The sequence below is a fragment of the Corylus avellana genome, chromosome 3 (genome assembly GCF_965113065.1).
Source record: "Corylus avellana chromosome 3, dhCorAvel1.hap1.2, whole genome shotgun sequence".
Classification (NCBI taxonomy): domain Eukaryota; kingdom Viridiplantae; phylum Streptophyta; class Magnoliopsida; order Fagales; family Betulaceae; genus Corylus; species Corylus avellana.
This window is the reverse complement of record NC_142492.1, coordinates 28,643,819-28,665,064: the sequence shown is the minus strand read 5'-3', so window position 1 is coordinate 28,665,064 and position 21,246 is coordinate 28,643,819. Positions and strand designations below refer to the sequence as shown.

The following is a 21,246-nucleotide window of genomic DNA, read 5'->3' as shown; positions in this document are numbered from 1 at the left end:
ATTCTCCACGTTGTACAATGCCTTTTGTTTCAGGTGGTCCTGTTGCTGGCAGCTCTATTAATTTGTGGTGGTTTCCATGGATAATAATAATAATAATAATAAAAGGTATTAAATTACTTGAATTGAAATAGAAGGGTTAATAATATGTCAAAGACCTTACGTGCAAGCCTTAATTACTTAAATTGAAAATTGATACCCTGTTAAAATATTTATAAAAAAACATTTACATGCTTATCAAACACGAGAAGCATATCTTGTTTATTTCCTAAACCAAAAAAAGAAATAATATTTTTACAAATCAATCTCTAAAAGCAAGACGTTCGTTAAGCTATAAAAAAAGTACGTAAAAAACACATGCTTGTTTCTCATATGCCCATTTTTGGAAGTTGATTTGTAAGAAATTTCCTACAAACTACAAACCTGTTTGTAGGATTTTTTGTTACATCGTGTTAAAATTCTCAAAATATCATTTTTTTTTTAAAAAAAAATTCCAAAGATTTTGGAGTAGGTATTTTCTCAACTTTCCTTAAATTCTGACTAACACCTAAATTTTTATAATTTTTTATTTTATTTTTTTAATAATAAAAAATAGGAGTATTTTGAAAAATTTGACAAGATTTAACGAAAAATCTTAATGTTGGGGGATTTTAGATAATATCAAAACGAATGATAGCGGGTTTTGTGAAGTTTTCTCAAAAAAAAAAAAAAAAAAAAAAAAGAAAAATATTTGGGCAATGATGAGAAAAAAGAAAAGGAAGAAAGTGAGGAGCCCAACCCAACGAAGCCCAACTTCAGGAGGTCGTGTACTTGGACTCTTGGTTCTGCTAGAACCCTAAACCCTCGCGCCGTGAGCTTCCGAGTCCTTAACCTCCTCCGGATCCACTTCACATCTTCTTCTTCTTCTTCAATGGCTTCAACCTGCAACAGAATCTTCAGCAGAGCATCCGTATCGTCCATCAAATCCGCCATCAAATCCAACATCCGTACATCTCCCCTCTCCAAATCCGCCACTCCCACCTCTCCGCGCTTGCCTCTCCCCTCCACGTCTACTTCCCCTCCTCATCGCCGATTCTCACTCTCCAGGTCTCTATCTAGCTAATTTTTTTTGTGCCTTTTCTTATTTGTTTATTTATTTACTGACCCTGAATTTGGCAGGTCTCCAGCGGAACTGGGAAGCGTTCAGTCGATCTTGCCGCTGCACAGCGCGGTGGCGGCGGCTCGAATGACGTCGTGCCTAAGCACATCATCGAGGAATTGTCGAGCGCTCTCGCAGGGTACACTCTGCTGCACCTCTCCAGACCTCTAATATCATGTAAAAAACCAAAATAAAAACAGTTTTTTTTTTCTTTTTTTTCTTTTTTTACCACCCCCTTGTGCATTGCTCCATTTCTTGCTCCTGCTTTGAATTAATTGTTTGGTGTGAGTTCTTTTGAAATTGCGTTTAGAGAACTGCAATTGGAAGAAAATGATGGAAAGGGCAAACCCAACTTCTAAAAATTAAAATTTACTTGTTCGTGGATTTCAGAGGTTCCATATATGTTATATCTGACGTGCTTGTGTGTTAAAAGAGAATGTTAATTTAGTACCTTCTACTCTTAGACTAATGTTCTGTCATGGTTGCATTAGCAGTAAGAAATGGTCAGAAGTAGGTTGGGAGAGACACTGAGGGACTGTTGTTAGATTTTGTTGTTGTTTCCATGCTCTTGGTTTAGTGAGTCTATTTCATGAGCGAAATGAATAGGGGCAGTGGTTTGGGTTGGAAATGCTTTGGTGGAGGATCTTAATGCTATCTGACTAGAGTATTTTGGTTCCTGCAGGCACATAATATGAGTGTCGTTGAAAGAAATAAAATGGGAATTTGCGGGACCTGCCAATTATCAAGTATGAAAATGAGTGCTCCCTTAGTAGCATTAAGAATGTTTAGTTATATAAGGATAAAAAACTTGTGTTTCAGGTTTATCCTAAATTTTGATAATCGATTTGTACCAATATTCTTTAAATGTTATTTGGGGAAGGCGGCCCCTTATTGTAACATACGCAGGTTTCCTTTTTTTTTTTTTTTAATGAAATTTACACGTTTTCATTCCCTGTGGCACTTTTTTGTTACCATTTTGATGAGTTATTCTTGGTAGTCGATTTTGGTTTTCTTCATTTGTTCAGCTTGATTGGATCTATGACATCTTCTGAATAGAGTTTGCACTCATGCATTAACCATGTATTATTTGAGAATTTATCTAGAAACTCAATATTATAATGATATGCACTCTTATGAACCAATCTATCATGTTATATAGTTATATATTAGGCTTTTGTACTCTATGGTGCAATGAAAAGCTTGTCTGGCCCAGCACATTATATTATGCAACACTTGTTCTGATCCTTAAACCAACCTTTATTGCTTGCTGCATACTAGTAGATGTGTTCTGTAATCTGGTGTTCAATTATTTCTTTTGTTGACATTGCTTTGACACCCGACTTGTATGGCTTCCTGATGTTTACACACTGTAGCCCTGCCTAAATTTCTAATGCAAGCTGCTTCATAATTCATCTTCTTTAGACTACATCTGGACTCTACATACCAACTTATGTGACTTAAGACTCACTTATCAAAAAATAATAATTCATCTTCTTTCTCAGTAATTTTCCTTGGTATTTCGAAAACTTATTTAAAGTTATGCACAATAATCTCTCTTCAAACCTTACAGTGCATTTCAAAGAAAGAATTTGGACGGAAAGAAAAAGGGAAGGAATGCAAAATAATGTAGGGAATGGTAGTTCTCTTGTTTGGGAGGTTTTTAAGCTGGGAAAGGGAGGGATTTGTGAGGAAACTTGCAGCCAGCTTCTTTCAAGGGATTTGCTTTCCACCCCAAAACAGATGAATTGGGCCCGTAAGATTTTTTTTTTTAGTGAAAATTCTCGTCATTCTCAAAATTACTCTTCTCAACATTACTTCTTATTTACATTTAGGGGGCATAGTACAATGTAAAATATACCTTTTCCTGTCTTTGCCTTTTCTCTCTTGAAAACAAAACAATGGATTATTAGTTTCCTCAACTTTCCATCATGAACATCCAAACTAGAAAAGGGGCACTATCTATCTATTTCATTACTTTCCTTTCCCTATGAATAGATATTATCCTTTCTTTCCTTTTCTTTGAAACTTTCAAACACAGTGTTAGTGATATCTTTCTTTTCAAAATGCGTAACATTTCCTATGGAAAATGGATCTTGAATTCTTGCCAATAGTAGGTTTCTAGAGCAAAAATTTAAAATGTAATATTTCCTAATGCATTACTGAAGCAATAAGGCAGCTTAAAAAATATAGTTGCTGAAGCAAAATTTTCAAGAAATTGGACCTTTACACAGCGTGTTTACTTCTTTTTTATTTTATTTTTATTTTTTCTGCCATTGTGATTAGACAAAATTTGCATCACACTCTCTTATGCATATTTTACATACCTGATGTTTGGCATTGGTAATTATAGCATAGTTTTGGCAACTTTAATGTTCTCTTTGCTCATTCCATTTCTTTGAGGCCAACACCTAGCCTTTTGTGTCTATAATGTTCTCTTTGCTCTTTGAAGCCAACACCCAAGCTTTTGTGTCCATTACCTTAGTGTAGACAGCTTCCATTAGAGCATCTTGTGAGTGATCATCAAATTTCACCTTAGCCTCACAGCCTTAGTGCTGTTTTCATCTGCACAAGATTTTATATTATTTTGGTTTGCTAGCAAGAAGAAAAGAGTCCCCCTTTATAGTCTATAAGGTTGTTCTATGTTGTATGAAATTCTTTGTGACAAGAGCATGTAGAATTGGTCCCCCGATAATGCTACACCTACAACTCTTTTACAACTTGTTGACAAGTGTCGGCATGTGATTGGATGGAGCCACGGCTGCTGCTAAAAAGTTGTAGGTCTAGCATTTTTCTCTTTCAAAAGGGTGCCATAAAAGCTTAAGCCTTGGACACTAAAAAGCATAGCACACTTCTTTCTTTATTTTACCTATAAGCTAGATCATCAAATTGCAACAAATGGAATGAAAGGTGGTCATTCCTTTGCTAACTCATAGCTTACCAGTTGCAGAGATTGCCTACCGAAGGTCAGCATTGTGGTGGCACTAGATTATTTGGTGGATACGTCACTTAATTCACAATATTCTTAGCATGCTAGCTTTTCTATTGCTCCCATCTACAGTAGCTTTTATATTTTTAAGGGAAATCGTGTCATGACCTCTTAGTGCTTTTGGTAAATTCGAGACCCGAGTTTGACACGCTTTTAACGCCATAGTTCTCAATTTGATAAATTCGAGACCCGAGCTTGAACCCATTCTAAATTTGAGACCTTGCCTTTCCATCAAATTGATTACAAAAATGACTGAAAATACAATTCTACTCTTCAGATCACTTTTTTTTGTTAATAAAAAGAGAACTAAGGGGGTGGTCCACCTACAACCATGGTTGGCTGGGCATGGAGGGGTCGTGGTTCTTTTTTTGTTTTTTTTTTATCTGACAGGTATTATTGTATTTTCTGTCATTTCTGTTATCAAATTAACAAAAGGCTAACAAAGATCTCGAATTTAGAAGGGCCCCAAACTTCGGTCTCGAACTTATCAAATTGAAACTAGGGTCTTGGAAGTCAAAATGGTTTTAAGTACAGGGATTTGACCTGATTTCCATATTTTAAGCATATGGTTATTTCTAAAGTTGGGAATTTATATTTCTGTAAAACAATTGCTTATAAGTTATAGTTTTTTTATGCAAGCAATGTAAGGATACCGAATGCAAGAGTTACCTTGATAATTACCAAAAGTATTGGAAATCTTAACAAGTGGAAGGATTTCAAAGGTGACATTGCTAGATCAGTGAATAGGGTACAGAACCGAATGCTATTGATCTAGGTGTTTTGGCTTGAATTTGCTTCACATTGAATGATTCATTTACAAGTGAATTAGAATGTTTTAGTAACCTTAGCTGCTCCTTTTCTCAGATGGAATTGATGGTACGTGAGACATATGTGCTATACTTGGAGGTGCGCCCTGCATCTTTGCTCCAATATATTCAAATTAAAACAATCTGGAACTCTTTAGAAGATATTCGAAGATATTAGGAATCTGGGGGCTAATTTAGCTGTATCTTTTGTTAAATCATATCATCACATTTGAGATTAGACTTGGGAGTTGCTCACTTGGATGAGATCTGAATATCTGGGGGCTAATTTAGCTGTATCTTTTGTTAAATCATATCGTCACATTTGAGATTAGACTTGGGAGTTGTTCACTTGGATGAGATCTGAATGCTATCATCTTCTTCTTCTCCAATTGAATACTGTGGTTTTACTCGTATGTTTCTTCTGATATGTCTTTCTATTCCCTTCTTGTTTTAGAGCTTGGTCTGTCGGTTCCAAGGTGACATTATAGCAGTCCACCATGGCGAGAGGTTATCTATCTTCACAAGAATGGAAAATCTTGCACCAAGATCATTGTGGCTTTTGTTTTTGAACTTCAGTCATTTTAGAAGAGATACTGCTTGAACCTTGAAAGCAAGGAAACTGATTTTGGTATTTCCCACCATAGAGATATTTGTTCACTAACTATTCATGTATGTTTAATTGCCAAGGCAGATACCAATAAGTCAGAAGACAAGATGATTAAGAAAAAAACAGATGCAATATGTGGATCATGCACTTGTGAAATTGTTTATTGTACCCAGATGGAATTTGATTTTGATTCTTCCCATCAGAGATATTTACAAGTATTATTCATATATCTTCAATTCTCTCCTGGTTGTTTGCCTATTACTCGCCAATTTGTCGCAATGCCTTTGGATCCCCCAAAGCCATGAAATCCGGTCCTAAGGCTGCAGGGTGTCCTTTTAATTTAATCCTTGTTGCTCTCATTCCACTTGGCACAATCTCATTCGATGGACGAGGTCAATTCAAATTGAGTTATGATTTTGGGCCAGAGTTTTACTGACAAAAATAGCCGAAAGATCTATTCTCATTTTATTGGGCTTATGACCCATGTTATATTTTAGTAGGCTTATAACTTGAAAAATGCAGTTTAGACTCCACATATTTACTTAGAACATATTTGTAATTATATTTGAGAAATAGAGTTTTGAAGTCAAAAAAATATTTTTTAGCAAAAACTTTATTTTTTAGCTTTTGCCAAAGTGCGTTTTGGCTATTTTTGGGCTTTTTGAACCCTTAAAAGCTTTTTCAATTTTTTTACCAAATGGGTTCTTTTTTCTTCAAATGGATTTTTTTAGCGTTAAAACACATTTTTAGATCCCTCAAATGCAGTAACAATGCCAATTTAAAATGTACAGAAATTTCATTCAAACTAGTTTGGAAGAAATTTTTTTCAACCTACTTTAATAAGTACCAAGTGCCATCTTTTACATTTTTTTTTTAAAAAAAAAAAAAAAAAAATAAGAGTAATTTATTGCCATTTTACTAACTTAGGAAGCAAAACATTAATTTTTGACCAACTCAAACATAGATGACACTTCACACTTATTAAAACAGGTTGGAAAATTTTGTGTCCATTTAAAATTACGCAGCACAAATAATCAAATTAACAAACCCCATAAAATATATTTCAGGCAACTATAAATTAACTTACAGATTTTGTTGACTATGTGAAAAACTTTTGAACAACAACTCAAAGCTAAAAGTATTCCGGGGCAGCCAAGTACAAGTTGATCAATGCTTTACAAGCAATCCACTTGTGAATGAAACATACGGTCTAGCCAATCCGTTCGGACACTTGCGAACAAAACAGCAGACAACCTTCTACCTTACCAATCCGTCCAGACATCTGCCAACTGTTCTGGCAGGCTGTGGTGGATTGCTTTATTGACTTGTCGGTGGGATTGTAATTCTCAAACACATGTTGATCATCTCGGTGGATTGCCAAATTAAAGACTTGGTGGGATTGGTGGGTTGGTGGGCTGCGGACACCTACTTCTAGAAGGACGTACTACGTCCTCATTATTTCGTTTACGCTTCAATGGCTTTTATTCCTTGTTGTTTTACAGCATTTTCTGTCACTTCTACGGTGATAGAAGTTACATGTTTTAGCGATCATGAGGAAAGGAGATGTTCATGTTCTTGACAAATAAACTTAAGCAAAAAAAAAAAAAAGAAAGAAAAATCAAATTTAGTTCTTAGCTTTCAGCGTGATTCCAATTTGATCATGAGTTTCTAATTTAAACCAAGAGGTCCTTGGGTTTTTCACTAATTTCAAATAAATTTATCTGTCAACTCACTGTCTAATGAATTGAAGGTATACCATATTAGACCAATAAGTCGATGCCATGTGGCTCTTGTTTGACATATCCCTTGACATTTTTAGCTGCATCTTTCATCTTGTTGTACACTTCATGTATTGCATCTTCAACCACACCACGTTTCCCATACATGTCAATCAAGCATATGGCAAAGAAAATGCTACATTCCACACCAAACTTCACAATCTTGGAGTGAATTGGCTTGCCTAGAAGCAACTAACTTAGTTGGCCAATAGCAGCAAAAGCGGCCTTAATTAAATGAAGAATCTGCCCAGAAATAAAAGCTGGTAGAGGCATTTCAGCAAACAATTGGTGGGCACCACTCAAAGAGTCAGTTCTTATATAAAGTCTGATAAGGGCAGCGGAGACAGAGACATTGGAAGCAAACCTGATGGTATAATTTAGCCGTGGAGCTGTTGGCCATAAGAGTCGTAGCCCGGGTTCGTAGAAGCTCGGAACAGGTGAACCAGAGCATGGCCATTTGGTTTTGAGCCAGAGTTGGAGCCACATTCGTCATTCGGCAAGGGCCCAACTGAGGTTGGTCTATGAATCTTAGCTTTCTCCTTCATCTAATCTGACGTGTCGTAATTTGATTGGTGTTGAAGACCGTATAAAAAAAATTAGACAAAAACATTTTTATATTAAAAAAAACTTATTGCAAATCAATATAATCAACGTGGACCGATTATATATATATATATATTTTTTTTTTTTTTGAGGAACGATAAAAGCACAACTTTTTGGCACAATTTTAACTCAACTTTTTCTTATGTGATATTTTTTTTTAAGAAAACAAAATAAAAAATAAAAAATTTTGAAGCAATAATATCTTATGTGATATTTTTTTTTTTTAAATGACAATTTTTATGAAGAAAAAGACTTTTTTTTTTTAAAAAAAAAAAACAAATAAAAAAAGGACCACATAGATTATTTTTAATATATATTTTTTTTAAAAAAATAACCGCATAAGAAAAAAAATTGAGCAAAAATTGTGCTAAAAAATTGTGCCTTTATCCTTTCTCATATATTTTTTTAATTAATTAAGAAAAAAAAAGTAAAAAAGAGAAATATCTTAAATTTGTAGAGAGGGTTGGTAGTTGGTAGTTGTCACACCGAAACCCTTTAAGCAAAGTCTCGTTGGAAATCGTAGCGCCACGCAACAGCCTTCTGTTTCACCAATTTTTTTTTCTTTCAATGCACTATATAGCTCGGTGGTGTTTTAAATTATAATTGTCTAACATAATATTGTTTTATTTATTTATTTTGGTATGCAATTGTGAGATTTGATTTAACTTCAGTAAAAAGAGTGTGGTTTCTCTTGAAGTACGCATAACAATCTGTGTGAGGAAAAATTTGGTCAATGTGAAAAAGATTCATAAGTGATGAAAAATTTGTTACGTATACACTTGTGAGATTTGTGTCCCACATTGAGAAAATATATATAAAAAAAAAATAGAATTGTACTTAATATACATAAGTGGACCGAAACTCATTAACTTAGGCTTTTTTTTTTTTTTTTTGACATGTCCACATAAGAGGGGGGAGGGGGATTCGAACTAGTAACCTCCGCTTCATTAAGCGTGGTCCGAGCCGATTGAACTACCATTTGAAGACATTAACTTAGGCTTTTGGACTATAAATTATGTCTTATCATGTATATTAAATTACTGTTGTTTGACTACCTTAATGTTTGTCTTTCTAACATTTTTTTTATATAAATAATTTTTTATGTAAAGAAAATTCAAACTAGCGACCTCTGCTTCATTAAACACGATCTTTGATTTAGAGAATTTAATGTAATAGTTTCTATTAACAATTCATATTTCCACCTTGGGCTTCTCCATTTTGTTTGTCATTATGGCCAAACAAATCACTTGTTCATCCAAGCAAGCAAAGCTTAAGCTTAAGTTAATAAGAAATAAGAAATTAATTTAATTAATATTTTAACAACCTCCTTACTTAAACTTTTCTTTAATAACTTAATATTCATGATGAAATCAAAGTATAATTTAGGATTCATTTCTCACTCACTGCAATGCAAACAAGTGCCCCATTTTTACACCAATATATATATATATTGTTCTTGTTTTAACTAGTTTTTTTTTTTTTTTTTACTATTTGTTGCTTCATGAAAAGTTCATCTTCCTCCATAAAACCCACAAAGAGAAAAAGTCAGATAATTTTCTTGCTGAGCTCATGGCCTGCCTAATTTCTGTGGAAAAGTTTGACGGTTGAGGGACTATCCATAATTTATCTGGAAAAGTGTAGGAGCACAAAAGTAAAAGCGTTTTGATAAGCCTCTACCTACTATAGTTGACTCCCTGCATTTGTATGCACGCATTTCCTCTCCTACATTTGTCAATGCACGCCTTTACAGCTCGCAGTGGGATACTTATGTGTTAGATTTAATTTAATCTGTATTTAAGTTATTTATGTTTTAAATCTAAAATTTAGGCTACTTATATCTTAGATCTAATCTGTTCAAAGTAAATTTATTTCATAATTATAACTGTATATGGGTTAGTGGAAACTGAAGTCATAAATAATACTTGATTGTAAGAATTTTTTTTATTGTATCTATGATTTTGTAACCTCATAACTTTTGGATATGATTTATTAAAGTTTTATATTATGTGATGTAAGAGTTTTATACTCTTGTTCTTTTATCAATGAAATTTGATAAGATTTTCGTTTTAAAAAGAAAAAAAAATAATAATAATGAGTGAGAGAGAGATAGAAAGAGCGAATGGATTAGGATACTTTTCACTTTAGGGCAATGCAAGTAATTTCTCTTTCTCTTGCAAACTCTCCATTGGGTTTATCTCTCAAGCTGAAAACTAATTTAATCATTGGAGTTGTCCCCAATTCCTTGAAGGATCGACAAACTCCGATTACTGCTTTCCTATTTTACAAGAAATCCATCACTGGTTCGTCTACTCCAATGCTGTCATTAAATATAGGAAAAACTTCACTTAACTTCCTTAAACTTCGTTTAAAAGAAATCTTTTTTTTTTTTAATAATTTTTTAAAAATTCGTTTTGAAAAATATAAATTAAATTTTTTTTTTTTTTTAAATAAATTTATTTTTAAATTAAAATTTCGTTTAATTGAGTTGTAGTTTGAGGGGATATATCAACTTTACTTCTTTTTTTCTTTTTTTTTTTTAACAAATATTTCTTAAATTTATTTATTTATACTATCAATAATATTATAAGAGTCATATAATTGGGGGCGCCTTTCTTCATTGGGGAACTGCCTAAGTTGCCGAGTGAAGGAGTTTACCCTAATGCCACGTTACATTGGTATGAGTAGAGGTGAAGGCAAACTTGGTAGTGTTGAAAATCTAATTCAACGGGATAGAATTTTGTACTGTACAAAAAAATTTCAATTTGAAAGTTTATTAGGTTAAAATGGGTTGTTAATAAAAGTCTGAAAATCTGATTCAAGAAGTTCGATCGAGTTCGCTCAAGCAAACTTGTGACTGATGCTTTGAGTGAAAAAAAAAAAAACCCAAGAGTTCAATCAATGGTTCTCTCGAGCGAACTTTTGATCTTTTTAATAAATGGTTCACTCGAGTGAACTTGTGACCAATGCTTTATAAAGATAATGTCTAAAATGCAACTAGGAACTTTGTCAATAAGGACTTGTTTCACATAACGGGATAATGCTTCACTTATGACTTAATCTCATGAACTTTCATCTATATATATATATATATATATATATATATATTTTAAGAGGTGTAATTGTAAAATTCAATATATATATTTTAAGAGGTGTAATTGTAAAATTTGACTTAATCCCTTGAATTTTCATAACTTTTACAATTACACCTCTGAAGTTTAAAAACTCTCAATTTAGTGTATCGAACTTTTGATTTTTTGCAATGTTACCTTTTCGTTAAATCATGTCAAAATTTTAAAAATACCACATTTTTTAATTATAAAAAATAAAATAAAAATTGCAAAATTTAGGCGTAGGTTAGGATTTGATGGAATTTGCAAAAATACCTATGCCCGAATCTTTACAATTTTTTTAATAGCATTTTGAAAATTTTGACAAGATTTAACAGAATATCTTAACGGAGGGAGACATTGCAAAAAATTGAAAGTTCGATAACCTAAATTGAAAGTTTTTGAATTTTGGGTGGGTAATTTCAAAATACATTGAAGTCCATATGAGTCTTGAAAATTTTCCATTTTTTGTTTTCTTAACAATCATTAATCCAAACATATCAACCCAATAGAATAGGCGTGAGATAAGGATGAATGGGAATAACTCTAATCAAGTCATAGTATATATCAATCATGAGAATAACTCTAATCAAGTCGTGATGTAAACTGGGTGTTTTACACCCTCCAATAGGAGGCATACACCTCAGCTTAAAAAACCAAAAAATAATATAACACTGCACACCAAATAATTTTCTTTCACTTGACAAAATACATCATAGACAAAATATTCATTGCTAAAATCACTGGAGCCACCGTCATGGTTGGTTTTGAAGACTCCAGTGTTGAGGGTTTCTAGGTGGGTGGGGGTTCATTGGAGGACGGTGGGTTAAAACAAACGGAAAAGTCAATGAGATTGATTTGAATTAAAGATACGATACTTTCATCTTCATTGTATTTGATGTGTTTACCTGACGTGTCAAATTTTTATTGAAAGCTGTAAAATGGAGTAAAACATGCCCAAAATCCTGTCCACAGGACATGTGGGATTATTTCACAATATCCTCCCTCATGTGCTATTTTTTCTGGTTCTTGTCACGTGGTAAGTAATTTGTCCTGTGGTAGGATCTAATATCATGAAAGAAATTCGTGAGCGTAACTCATCTCATAAAACCGGTTCGATAAGAGAGAGTTACTCATTTCTTATAAACATGCCATAGATCTAATTCATAGGCAATGTGAGAATATTCTTCAACAATTTAGCACCGCATCTCTTATCATCATTATCATCATTATTTTACTTGTAAACGCAATTTGGTTAAAATAAACTAAATATAGCCAATCATTCTAAAATCGAACATCCTACACCAAAAATTGTAAGTAAAATCATCCAGGAGCCGAAATTTGCTGAAAAAAAGAAAAAAAGAAAAAGAAAAGAAAAGTAAAAAAAAAAAGAAAGTTAGAGAGAGAGAGCCGTTGACGAACAGCCACCGACATTTTTCTCCAAACCTCGTGAAAGATAAGATAAGGAGAATTCTCTTCAACGCGAAGAACCGGGAGGAGACGGGTAGAGAAACCCATGAACGTTAGCTGAGCTTCAACCTGAGACAAAGATTGCTAAGAAAAACGGACAGAAAAAAAGAAGAAGACAATAGAGGGAGAGAGAGGAGGCAGAGGCACCCAGAACAGAGAAGAAGGCAAATGGAAAAGCAGGTAAAGGGGAAATAGGGAGGGAGTTTCTCGCAACAAAAAGAGGGAGAAAAAGGGAAAGATATATATATTTCTAGAAAGCTCTGCATGTATTGGGGCTGGAAAAGCAAGAAGAAGATAAAAGATTGAAGGGAAAGATGGTGGAGCTGCCGAAGAAGAATGTATTGGAAGAAGTGGCAATTATAGGGGGTTTGATTGGGGTGCAAGTTGTGTATGCAGGAAATTCTGTTTTGCTTAGTTTTCTTATGTCTATGGGCCTCAAGCCTCTCACCATTGTTATTTTCTCTTCCTTTGCCACCTTCCTCATCCTCTGTCCCATTTCTGTTTTCTTTGAAAGGTTTTCTCTCTCTCTGATAATTAAATACTTGCAATGATTTTCTTTTCTCTTGTTCTTTTTAGGGTCCAAGTATAAATGAGAGTTTTTATGCATCTATTGCAGGAGTAGATGGCCAAAGAAATTCAGCTTGAAGTTGGTTACTCAGCTGGTTTTGATCTCCTTTGGAGGGTAAGAAAATTTTGGCCATATTTCAAATTTGCATTTTCATTCGAATAATCAGGAAAAATGAATAAGGAAAACATTATATCAGATGATGATTGTTGTTTTTTGTTTAATTTTTGTTCATGTTTGTCTTCTCGTTCCCTAGAAATGTGGGGAACAGAGAATTGATGGTTTGTCTTTTTTTATTATTTTGTTTTTCTCAACCCCACAAGCCAAACCATAATTCACCAATTGTTTTCTTCTTCTTCTTATTATTTTTTAATGTTTTTCTCTGGTGTTTTTGCTTCTCCTAATGTTTAAATTATCTATTTTTTTCATTTAATCTTTATTCTATTCCATGTTTTGGGAACTTGTGTTGAAGAAAAGCTTGGCACTAGTATCACCAGAAAAAGAAATTTCTGAACCCTAACCACAAAATTCAGTCCCACATTAGGAAATTGAATAGTACACATATAAAATAAATGTGTAATACTCTAGTCCCATATTGGGAAGATGAAAAAAAGCTCACATAGAGTGGGTGGTTTATAAAGATAGTTATGGGTGTTAAGTCCCACATTGTTTAGTTAATAGGTGAAAATGCACTTTATAATGAATTCCAGAAAAGTTTCAAATTGACTAGTCATTTTAGAGTAATAGCACAAATGTGGTTAGCGCTTTTGTGATTAGCTTTATAATGAATTCTAGGAAAACTGCAAATTGACTAGTCATTTTGAAGTAATAGCGCAGATGTGGCTAGCGTTTTTCCCTAGGTCATTATAAAATGGATTATATATGAAGGCACTTGCAAATTCTTACATTGGTTTCTTAGATTTTAAAAGGAGAAGATTGTAACACTCCAGTTTTACATCTGTAACCATAATACATTCCTACGTAGGCAGCACTAAGCCATCGGTTAAGTCCACTACATAATAGAAGGGTGGCTAAAAAAGTCACGACATTAATAGGGCTAAGGTCCGCCTTTTGAATACGAGCTCTCCTGTGAGATGAGTTAGGATCATTCTCCAACCAACGGTCAATCCTTACATCAAAGGCATCAACCACAACAGAAGCTAAGTTCTATCATTCATCGAGTGTTAGAAAGATGAGTAGGCCACAATATAGGGTAGACGTATTATAAAGGTATTTATGTGTACTAACAGTTCTATTAACTTTTATTAGGTGAGATTGAGATTCATAAGTGATTTTAAGTAGGTCCAAATTAACTTCTCTTTTTTTTTGAGATAATAACGTATACGTGGCTACCTCCTTCATTGAATCATATTATCACGAACTATGAAGTGGAAGCTAATTAAGGATTTCTTGTTGAGGTGTCACCTTCTGAATTCTGATCCCATGTCGTGTTAGATTAACATTGCTTCTATTGTTTATAATTATAGACATAACATTTCCTTTTTTAGGAAACCAACGCAGCAATGGTTATAATTAGTGTCAAGAAAATGTACTCTTGCTATATGGGGAAGAGGGAAGCTATTTTTTTTTTGACTAATCCTTCCAATTTCGGTTTCTGGCTTTGCCCAAAGTGGGGATGGAATCAATTAGGCATTATTTGGTCCGCAAAATAAGTAATTCGTTAGAAAAAATAATAGTTATTATTGAGAATGGAGAAGAGTAAAATGAAATTACAAACAAAACTCACATTATTTCTTATTTAAAAAAATTAAATTAATTTTGTTCTAAAATAGAAAAAAAAAAAAAACTTAAACTTAGGAATTCAATGAGTAGTTGGCCGGGGGTGGTCGCACCACTCTCGGAGCGCCCCGAGGAGGACTATCAAAGTGCTTCAGGGGTAGTGCGATCGCCTCCATTGCCATCAGGAGTGACCGAAGACTTTTGGGGGTATTTTGGTCCCTGACGACTCTTAAACTTTCTGTAAAATGATTTTAACTAAATATATTATTCAATATAAAACATTTTATGCCAAAACAAACGGGCTAATATGACTTCACTTGAACCGTAGTATGAGGCATGTTATATACAAAATAAATTAGGAAAAAAAAAAAAAAGTTACCCAAAATAAAATACTCATTAATGTAAGAAAAAAAGGATGGTGTCTGATGTATTGTTTTTATGGTATGTTTGCTTTACAGGGTGACTTTATTCCAGACCCTATTCCTGAAGGGAATCCAGCTAACTTCACCAGCGATGGCAACGGCAATGCCAAATCTTGCTCCAGGGTTTATCTTCGTCATTGCGTGGACTGTTAGGTAGCTTGCAAGTCAAACTTTTTCATTTTGGTAATGCAACAAATTGGAAAATTGATTTACAATTATTGCAACTTCTTCACACCTTAAAGCTCATCTACAAGAGACATGCATGATCATCGTCACACTCGTTTATTACACTTATTTTGCATGGCCTAACTAATGAGTTTTAAGTAATTTTCTTTCTGTTTCTTTTAAATGACTGACATAAGAAACGGTTAGGTCAATCGATGTGAAATGAGTGTGTTAGTTAAGAGTAGCATTACTCTTTTAATTTTGCAGAACTTGTCATTATCTTTTGTGAAATTTTTTCATAATAGAAAACCTGAACATATATCATTATAAGTTGAATTTGTTGTTTAAAATTAAGAAATTTGCAAAAGAACACATGGATTTGTTCCGGAATGCTTGCCACAATATTAATATATTATTAATTAGAACTTCACTTATTACTTCTGATTTTTCATTATTTTTGTAATTATATTTTTTAACTTTAAAAAACATCAACTTAGGGTTACCATTTTTCATAAGGTTGCAATGTAAACCTTCTCATCAAAATTCAGCAGTATCCATAATCAAAATGTTGATGAGTGAAATTCTTAAAATACCATTAAATATTTATAAAATTACAAAAATACATTCTAATTGGACGGGAGTATTTTGGGGTACTTCACAAAATTGTAAGGGTTGACGTTACAAACTTTTGAAAGATTGTAACTCGAAAGTAATATTCTTTAAAGTTTAAGAATATGATTACAAAAGTGGGGAACGATCCGGGGTTAGTAAGTGAAATTTTCCAATATTATTATTATTATTATTATTTGTGAGCTCATTGATATAGTTTGCAATATATAAATGCAGATTAGAGAAAGTGAAATTGAGTTGCCTGTACAGCAAAGTGAAGATTGTAGGGACATTGCTGTGCGTTGTAGGTGCTCTGACGATGAGCATAATGCACAGCACTGCTGACGAAGCGAAACAGGCTCAGCTATCATCTCCCTCCCCGTCTATTGTCTTCGACACACAGAAAATCATCGGCTGCCTCTATCTCGTTGCTGCTGTTTTCATTTTGTCCGCCAATGTTGTCTTGCAGGTAACAACAAATTCACTGCCATATATATAATTTCTTGCTATATATGGATCCTATATATATATATATATATGCTCCCATCCCAATCCCCATGTGAGAATTTTGTTAAAGTATTTAAGATATATAGTGGTGATTGACAGGCTGCAACATTGAAGGATTTTCCTGCTCCAATGTCTTTGTGTGCAATAACATCATTGATCGGAGTGGTTATAACAGCAGCTGTCGCATTAATCCAAGACCATAAAATTGAAACCAGTTGGCCACTTGTCAGTGTTGGACAGATGGTCGGCTATTCTCTTTTGGTAAGTACCAAGTCGATCTCTTGCTTTTTAGTAATCTAGTATAATTGGAATGACATGACACTACTAAAAATCAACTCTTACAAAGTGTTGATCGGAGAGTTGATTTTTACTAACACATCATCAAGTTGTACGTATCATAACAACCGTATAATAGTGTATTAAATGGCATTACTCTTTTTTCCTAACTATGCGATGTACCTTTTAAATTAGGATGAGAATATCGAGTTAGTTATATTAGAGAGGTATTTTTGCCTCCTTAAAAAGTGAAACAAACAATAATACCCTTTAAATATAACTAACTGGATACTCTCCAGTTTATTTGAAATGGAGAGAATCCTGTTCCGTACCTTTTAGTTCTTTTCTATTTAGAATCTCTAATATGACAATGCTCAAATCCCAGCTTAATTAGTTTTTTTTTTTTTTTTTTTTTTTTTTTTTTTTTACCAATTACAGCACATTAGAAGGGGGTTAAGAAGTGTTATACATCTATCTCTTGTCCATGATCTCTTTTGCAAACTTACCATTGAATATGTGAGACTCACATGTAAGTCTTATTGATTCGATGGTGGATTTGCCCAGAGATGGATAAGAGATGAAAATCAAATATTTCTTTAATGGGAAATTCTGGCAAATTTAGCAGAACGAAGAACTATGGGATGGGAAAGAATAGTAGCATATAAGATTAATATTTCACAGAAAAAAAAAAAGAAAAGAAAGAAAGTATTCTTGCTTTATTTTTTGTTGTTAGTACTTTTTGTTTTATTAATTTTTATTATTTTTAAGTTTCACTTGAGCCAAACATGTTTGCAGGCTCAAAACATCATATGATTCATATGTATCCATGGTATATATGCAAGAAAATGCATCTATATGGAACCACAAGAGAGAGTTTAATAAACCACTTCTTGCTTTGATTATTTTTGGATAATTTTTGTATGAGCAAAACATAAATTAATTAAGCTAAATACTATTTATTGGCCGTCCACTTTTGCAATTTGAAATTTTATAAATATTTGAATTAACAGGGAGGTGCCGTGAGTGGAGTATGTATAAGCTTCAATGGATGGGCGATGAAAAAAAGAGGGCCCGTGTTGGTGTCCACTTTTGGGCCCATTAGTACAGTTTGCTCAGTCATTCTCTCCGTGGCCACCTTAGGGGACTCCATCGATATTGGAAGGTAAAATACATATGGTCTCTAGTAATATATTGTTAAAATATTAATTAAATTATTTTTTATAATTGACTTTAAATTTTTGGAATAAGTGATGATTTGACAAAGTATTAGAGTCGGAGTTTTGAGTTCAAACATTGCTTCCGTCATTCAAGGACAATATTAGAATATTGATTTGATTAAATTTATCATTTTCTATAAGTTTAAGCTTTTGAAATAAGTAGTAATTTAATATATATATACTTTCAACATCTTATTGGTGAATTTCATAATGCAGCCTTGCTGGTATGTTCCTCATGTTCACTGGCCTTTACTTCGTGCTATGGGCTAAAGGAAAAGAAGGCCACTACCAGGGGGATGACTTCGAGAGTGAGTTCAATGCAGAGAAAAAGCCTCTCTTAAGTTAATATTTCATAATTAGCAAATGTGTACTTTTCTTTAGTTGTAAAATATAGAAAGAAATGGAAAGTAGCAGGAAAGAAAGACCAGTGATTTGCTAATGACTCGTTCCAATGCGCGCACATGTTAAAGTACTAATTAAATGATATAAAATTCGCTCTTTCCTATCACTATAAGCTTTTGGGTCGGGTCGAGTAGCGGTTCATGGACGCCCACATGGCATGCATATTTTTTGAATAATGCAAAGCACTATATGTATGATGAGAGATTGAAGAGAATGTTCTAAAGAGCATAAAAGGTCCAATATTTGAACTGTTTTTGCAGTGTTGCAGTGTATTGACAAGGGAAATGCTCATGAGTAGGGTACTTTTTCAGAGAAGGTACATAGAGAGGTTGCTTGAGAGGAGGAATGGAGTTAAGAAAAAGAGAATTTTGATAACTTCTTAGAAATTCTACTGCAAAGAACCATGTCAAGTTTAACTTAGCCAATTGGGCTGTTATAGCAGAGCCTTTTGGAGTGTTCTCTAGTTGCTTTATATCCGTGGGGTTGGGGGGTTATTTTACTCATATTTTGATTTGTACGAATAGAAGGTACTTCTGTATACCTTTTCCTTCTATTGACAATGTACCCAAAATAAATCTATATAACCATACTTTTTCTATTGTACGAATAATTACTTATACAAATTGTTAAATATATTTAAAACATATATTGAGAAAGAGAATGAGGTGAGAGAGCAAAAGCGGAAAGAGACGGAGGCATTGTTTTTTTTTTTTTTTTTTTTTTTTTCGAACGCGGCCACCCTTGTTGCTTATTGGGGTGGCTATGACCACTCCAAAGGAGCTCTGGGGCTGCCATGGCCACCCCACGGGGGTCTCCTGAGGCGTTTGGGGGTGGTGCAATGATGCAGATATAGTTTAGAACGACTTATTTTATCTTATCCTATTTTACATTTCAGTCTTTTGTTTAAACTAGGTTTCTTTGTTAGTTTGTTATTCTATCTTATCTTTCAGTCTTTCATTTTGAATTAGGTTCTTTGTTAGTCTTCTATTTGGTTTAGTCTTCTTTTATAGACTTCTCAACTAACTTTATTTCATTGTTATTTTAGGGGTAGGAGTCTTGGGCTATAAATATATGCTTATAGCATTTAACAATTTAGTTTATGATTGTTTGTTTTGTTTATCAATAAAGATTACTCAGAGTTTGAGTTTCTTCATTGTTTTCCCTTAAAGCATAGATAGTCTCTATTGTTTAAGAAGATTTCTTTGATTCTTGTGATAGTCTTACAATCTTAGAAATATTTATCTCTTCTACTTGCTGTTTTTCTTGTTCACCACAATCCTACGCTGCATCATGCAACCACCCCCAACCTCTTCTGTAGGTGGCCGACCACCAATGGGTGGTCAAGCCACCCACTTTATTTTTCATTTATTTTTTTATTTTGTTTTTAAGTTTAAATTAAAAAAAAAAATTATATGAGTATTTTTTAAAAATGTATTACATTCCTTAATGATTAGCTAAGCTACTCATTTTCTCCGTTTGGTTTGTAGAATAGACCATTGGAATGGATTAATTAATCCTAAGTATAGCTATTTCTTTGTTTAGTAACACACTATTCTTGTGAATAATTTATTCCTATGTGACTACTAATCATATACACACAGGATTAGTTAAGCCACTAAAAATGAGTGGTTTAACTAATCCTTAAGGAATGTAATAAATTTTTCAAAAATATCCACATAATTTTATTTATTTATTTTAAACTTAAAACAAAATAAAAAAGGTCGGGGGTGGTGCGACCACCCCAGTCGCATTTTGGGGTGGCTACGACCACCCCAGATTTGCTTCAGTCTTCCAGTGCTCCCTTGGAACAGGCTGCTGGTTGAGACGACGTCTGGCGTGGCAATGGCTGTGGGTTCGACTGGTGCGATAGGGGTGGAGATTTTCAGATGTGGCGGCCGTGAGAGAGGGGTTTGGTAGCGATTTGGCGTTTAGGGTGGGGGGCATTTTGAGGGAAAAAAGGCCGATAATGATCACGTGCGAGTCACGTGATCACTGTTCCGTCAGTCAAAATGGCTTTGACTGACGGAATGGTCGAATTGCAAAAATTTGAAAGTTTGGAGGTTGCATTGCAAAAATTGAAATAACGTCGAATTGAAAATCACCCCAAACTTTGGGAGGTAAAGTGTAATTTTCCCAAAAAACTAATAATCAAGGGGTGACCAAATTTAAAAATTTTTAAAAATCGATTTTTTTTTTTAAATAATTGAAAATTTTTCGTTTTATAATTTTTTTAAAATAAAAATTTCTGTTTAAAAAAAATTCTTTTTTAAAAAAATGAAAAATTTTCGTTTTAAAAAAAAAAATTAAAAATTTTTTTTTTTTTTTAAAATTAAAATTTTCGCTTTAAAAAATAAAAATTAAAAAAAATATATATATTTTTTTAAAATTAAAATTTTCATTTTTTTTAAAATTAAAATTTTCATTTTTTTTAAAATTAATTAATTTTTTTGAATTTATAAGGGTATTTTTATCTTATTGAGAAATATATAGGGGTATTTTTATCTTTTTGCTAGCCATAGGAGATATTGACAATGTTTTGATAGTTTGAAAAGACATTGCCAATTAAGTGATAGTTTGAAAAAGGTACGTGAACATTATCCAAAATATACATATCTATGTATATTAAAAAAAAAATTATCAAATAAACTTATTTTTACTTAACACAAGTTTTTATATACTAAAAACATTTTATAAGCAAAATGCAAGAAAACCCAGAAATTACTGGCGTAGTGTTTTGTGTCCCAGCTGTGAATTTTCGGACCAGATACTTCATCAACGTTCCCTCACTTGCCACTGCGGGCCCAATCTGGAACCTTCAAAAGTCCATAAGCGACGAACAAAAGTCAAAGTC

The 21,246-nt window shown here is 33.3% G+C and overlaps 2 protein-coding genes across 11 annotated transcripts; both read left to right on the top strand.

Moving 5' to 3' along the window:
* The first annotated feature begins 749 nt into the window (after positions 1–749).
* On the top strand, positions 750–5,772 carry LOC132175573 (protein NONRESPONDING TO OXYLIPINS 2, mitochondrial). 10 transcript variants are annotated; one of them, XR_009439442.2, is made up of 5 exons: positions 750–1,083; positions 1,156–1,312; positions 1,818–1,881; positions 4,986–5,027; positions 5,382–5,426. XR_009439442.2 is itself a non-coding variant. In XM_059587551.2 (4 exons), exons 1-3 carry the CDS (start codon positions 908–910, stop codon positions 5,003–5,005), a joined length of 315 nt encoding a protein of 104 aa, XP_059443534.2. In that variant the 5' UTR covers positions 750–907; the 3' UTR covers positions 5,006–5,027; positions 5,382–5,772. The 10 variants fall into 10 exon arrangements, 5 of the variants coding, with proteins under 5 accessions (XP_059443534.2, XP_059443532.2, XP_059443533.2 ...); XR_009439443.2 differs by lacking the exon at positions 4,986–5,027 and having other exon boundaries at positions 1,156–1,274; positions 5,382–5,772; XR_015911756.1 differs by having other exon boundaries at positions 1,156–1,274; positions 4,986–5,772.
* A 6,700-nt stretch (positions 5,773–12,472) lies between these two features.
* On the top strand, positions 12,473–18,501 carry LOC132174635 (WAT1-related protein At5g47470). Its single transcript, XM_059586265.2, has 7 exons — positions 12,473–13,006; positions 13,109–13,174; positions 15,256–15,372; positions 16,231–16,462; positions 16,600–16,761; positions 17,787–17,938; positions 18,210–18,501. Exons 1-7 carry the CDS (start codon positions 12,807–12,809, stop codon positions 18,337–18,339), a joined length of 1,059 nt encoding a protein of 352 aa, XP_059442248.2. The 5' UTR covers positions 12,473–12,806; the 3' UTR covers positions 18,340–18,501.
* Positions 18,502–21,246: the final 2,745 nt, after the last annotated feature.

What these genes read in the sequence shown, in the direction of transcription:
- LOC132175573 (XM_059587548.2), top strand. Translation starts at nt 908, where the DNA reads ATGGCTTCAACCTGCAACAGAATCTTCAGCAGAGCATCCGTATCGTCC. An exon ending in CGCCGATTCTCACTCTCCAG is followed by an intron (nt 1,084 to 1,155) that starts GTCTCTATCTAG and finishes TGAATTTGGCAG; the next exon opens with GTCTCCAGCGGAACTGGGAA.
- LOC132174635 (XM_059586265.2), top strand. Translation starts at nt 12,807, where the DNA reads ATGGTGGAGCTGCCGAAGAAGAATGTATTGGAAGAAGTGGCAATTATA. An exon ending in ATTTCTGTTTTCTTTGAAAG is followed by an intron (nt 13,007 to 13,108) that starts GTTTTCTCTCTC and finishes CATCTATTGCAG; the next exon opens with GAGTAGATGGCCAAAGAAAT. An exon ending in CCGCCAATGTTGTCTTGCAG is followed by an intron (nt 16,463 to 16,599) that starts GTAACAACAAAT and finishes GGTGATTGACAG; the next exon opens with GCTGCAACATTGAAGGATTT.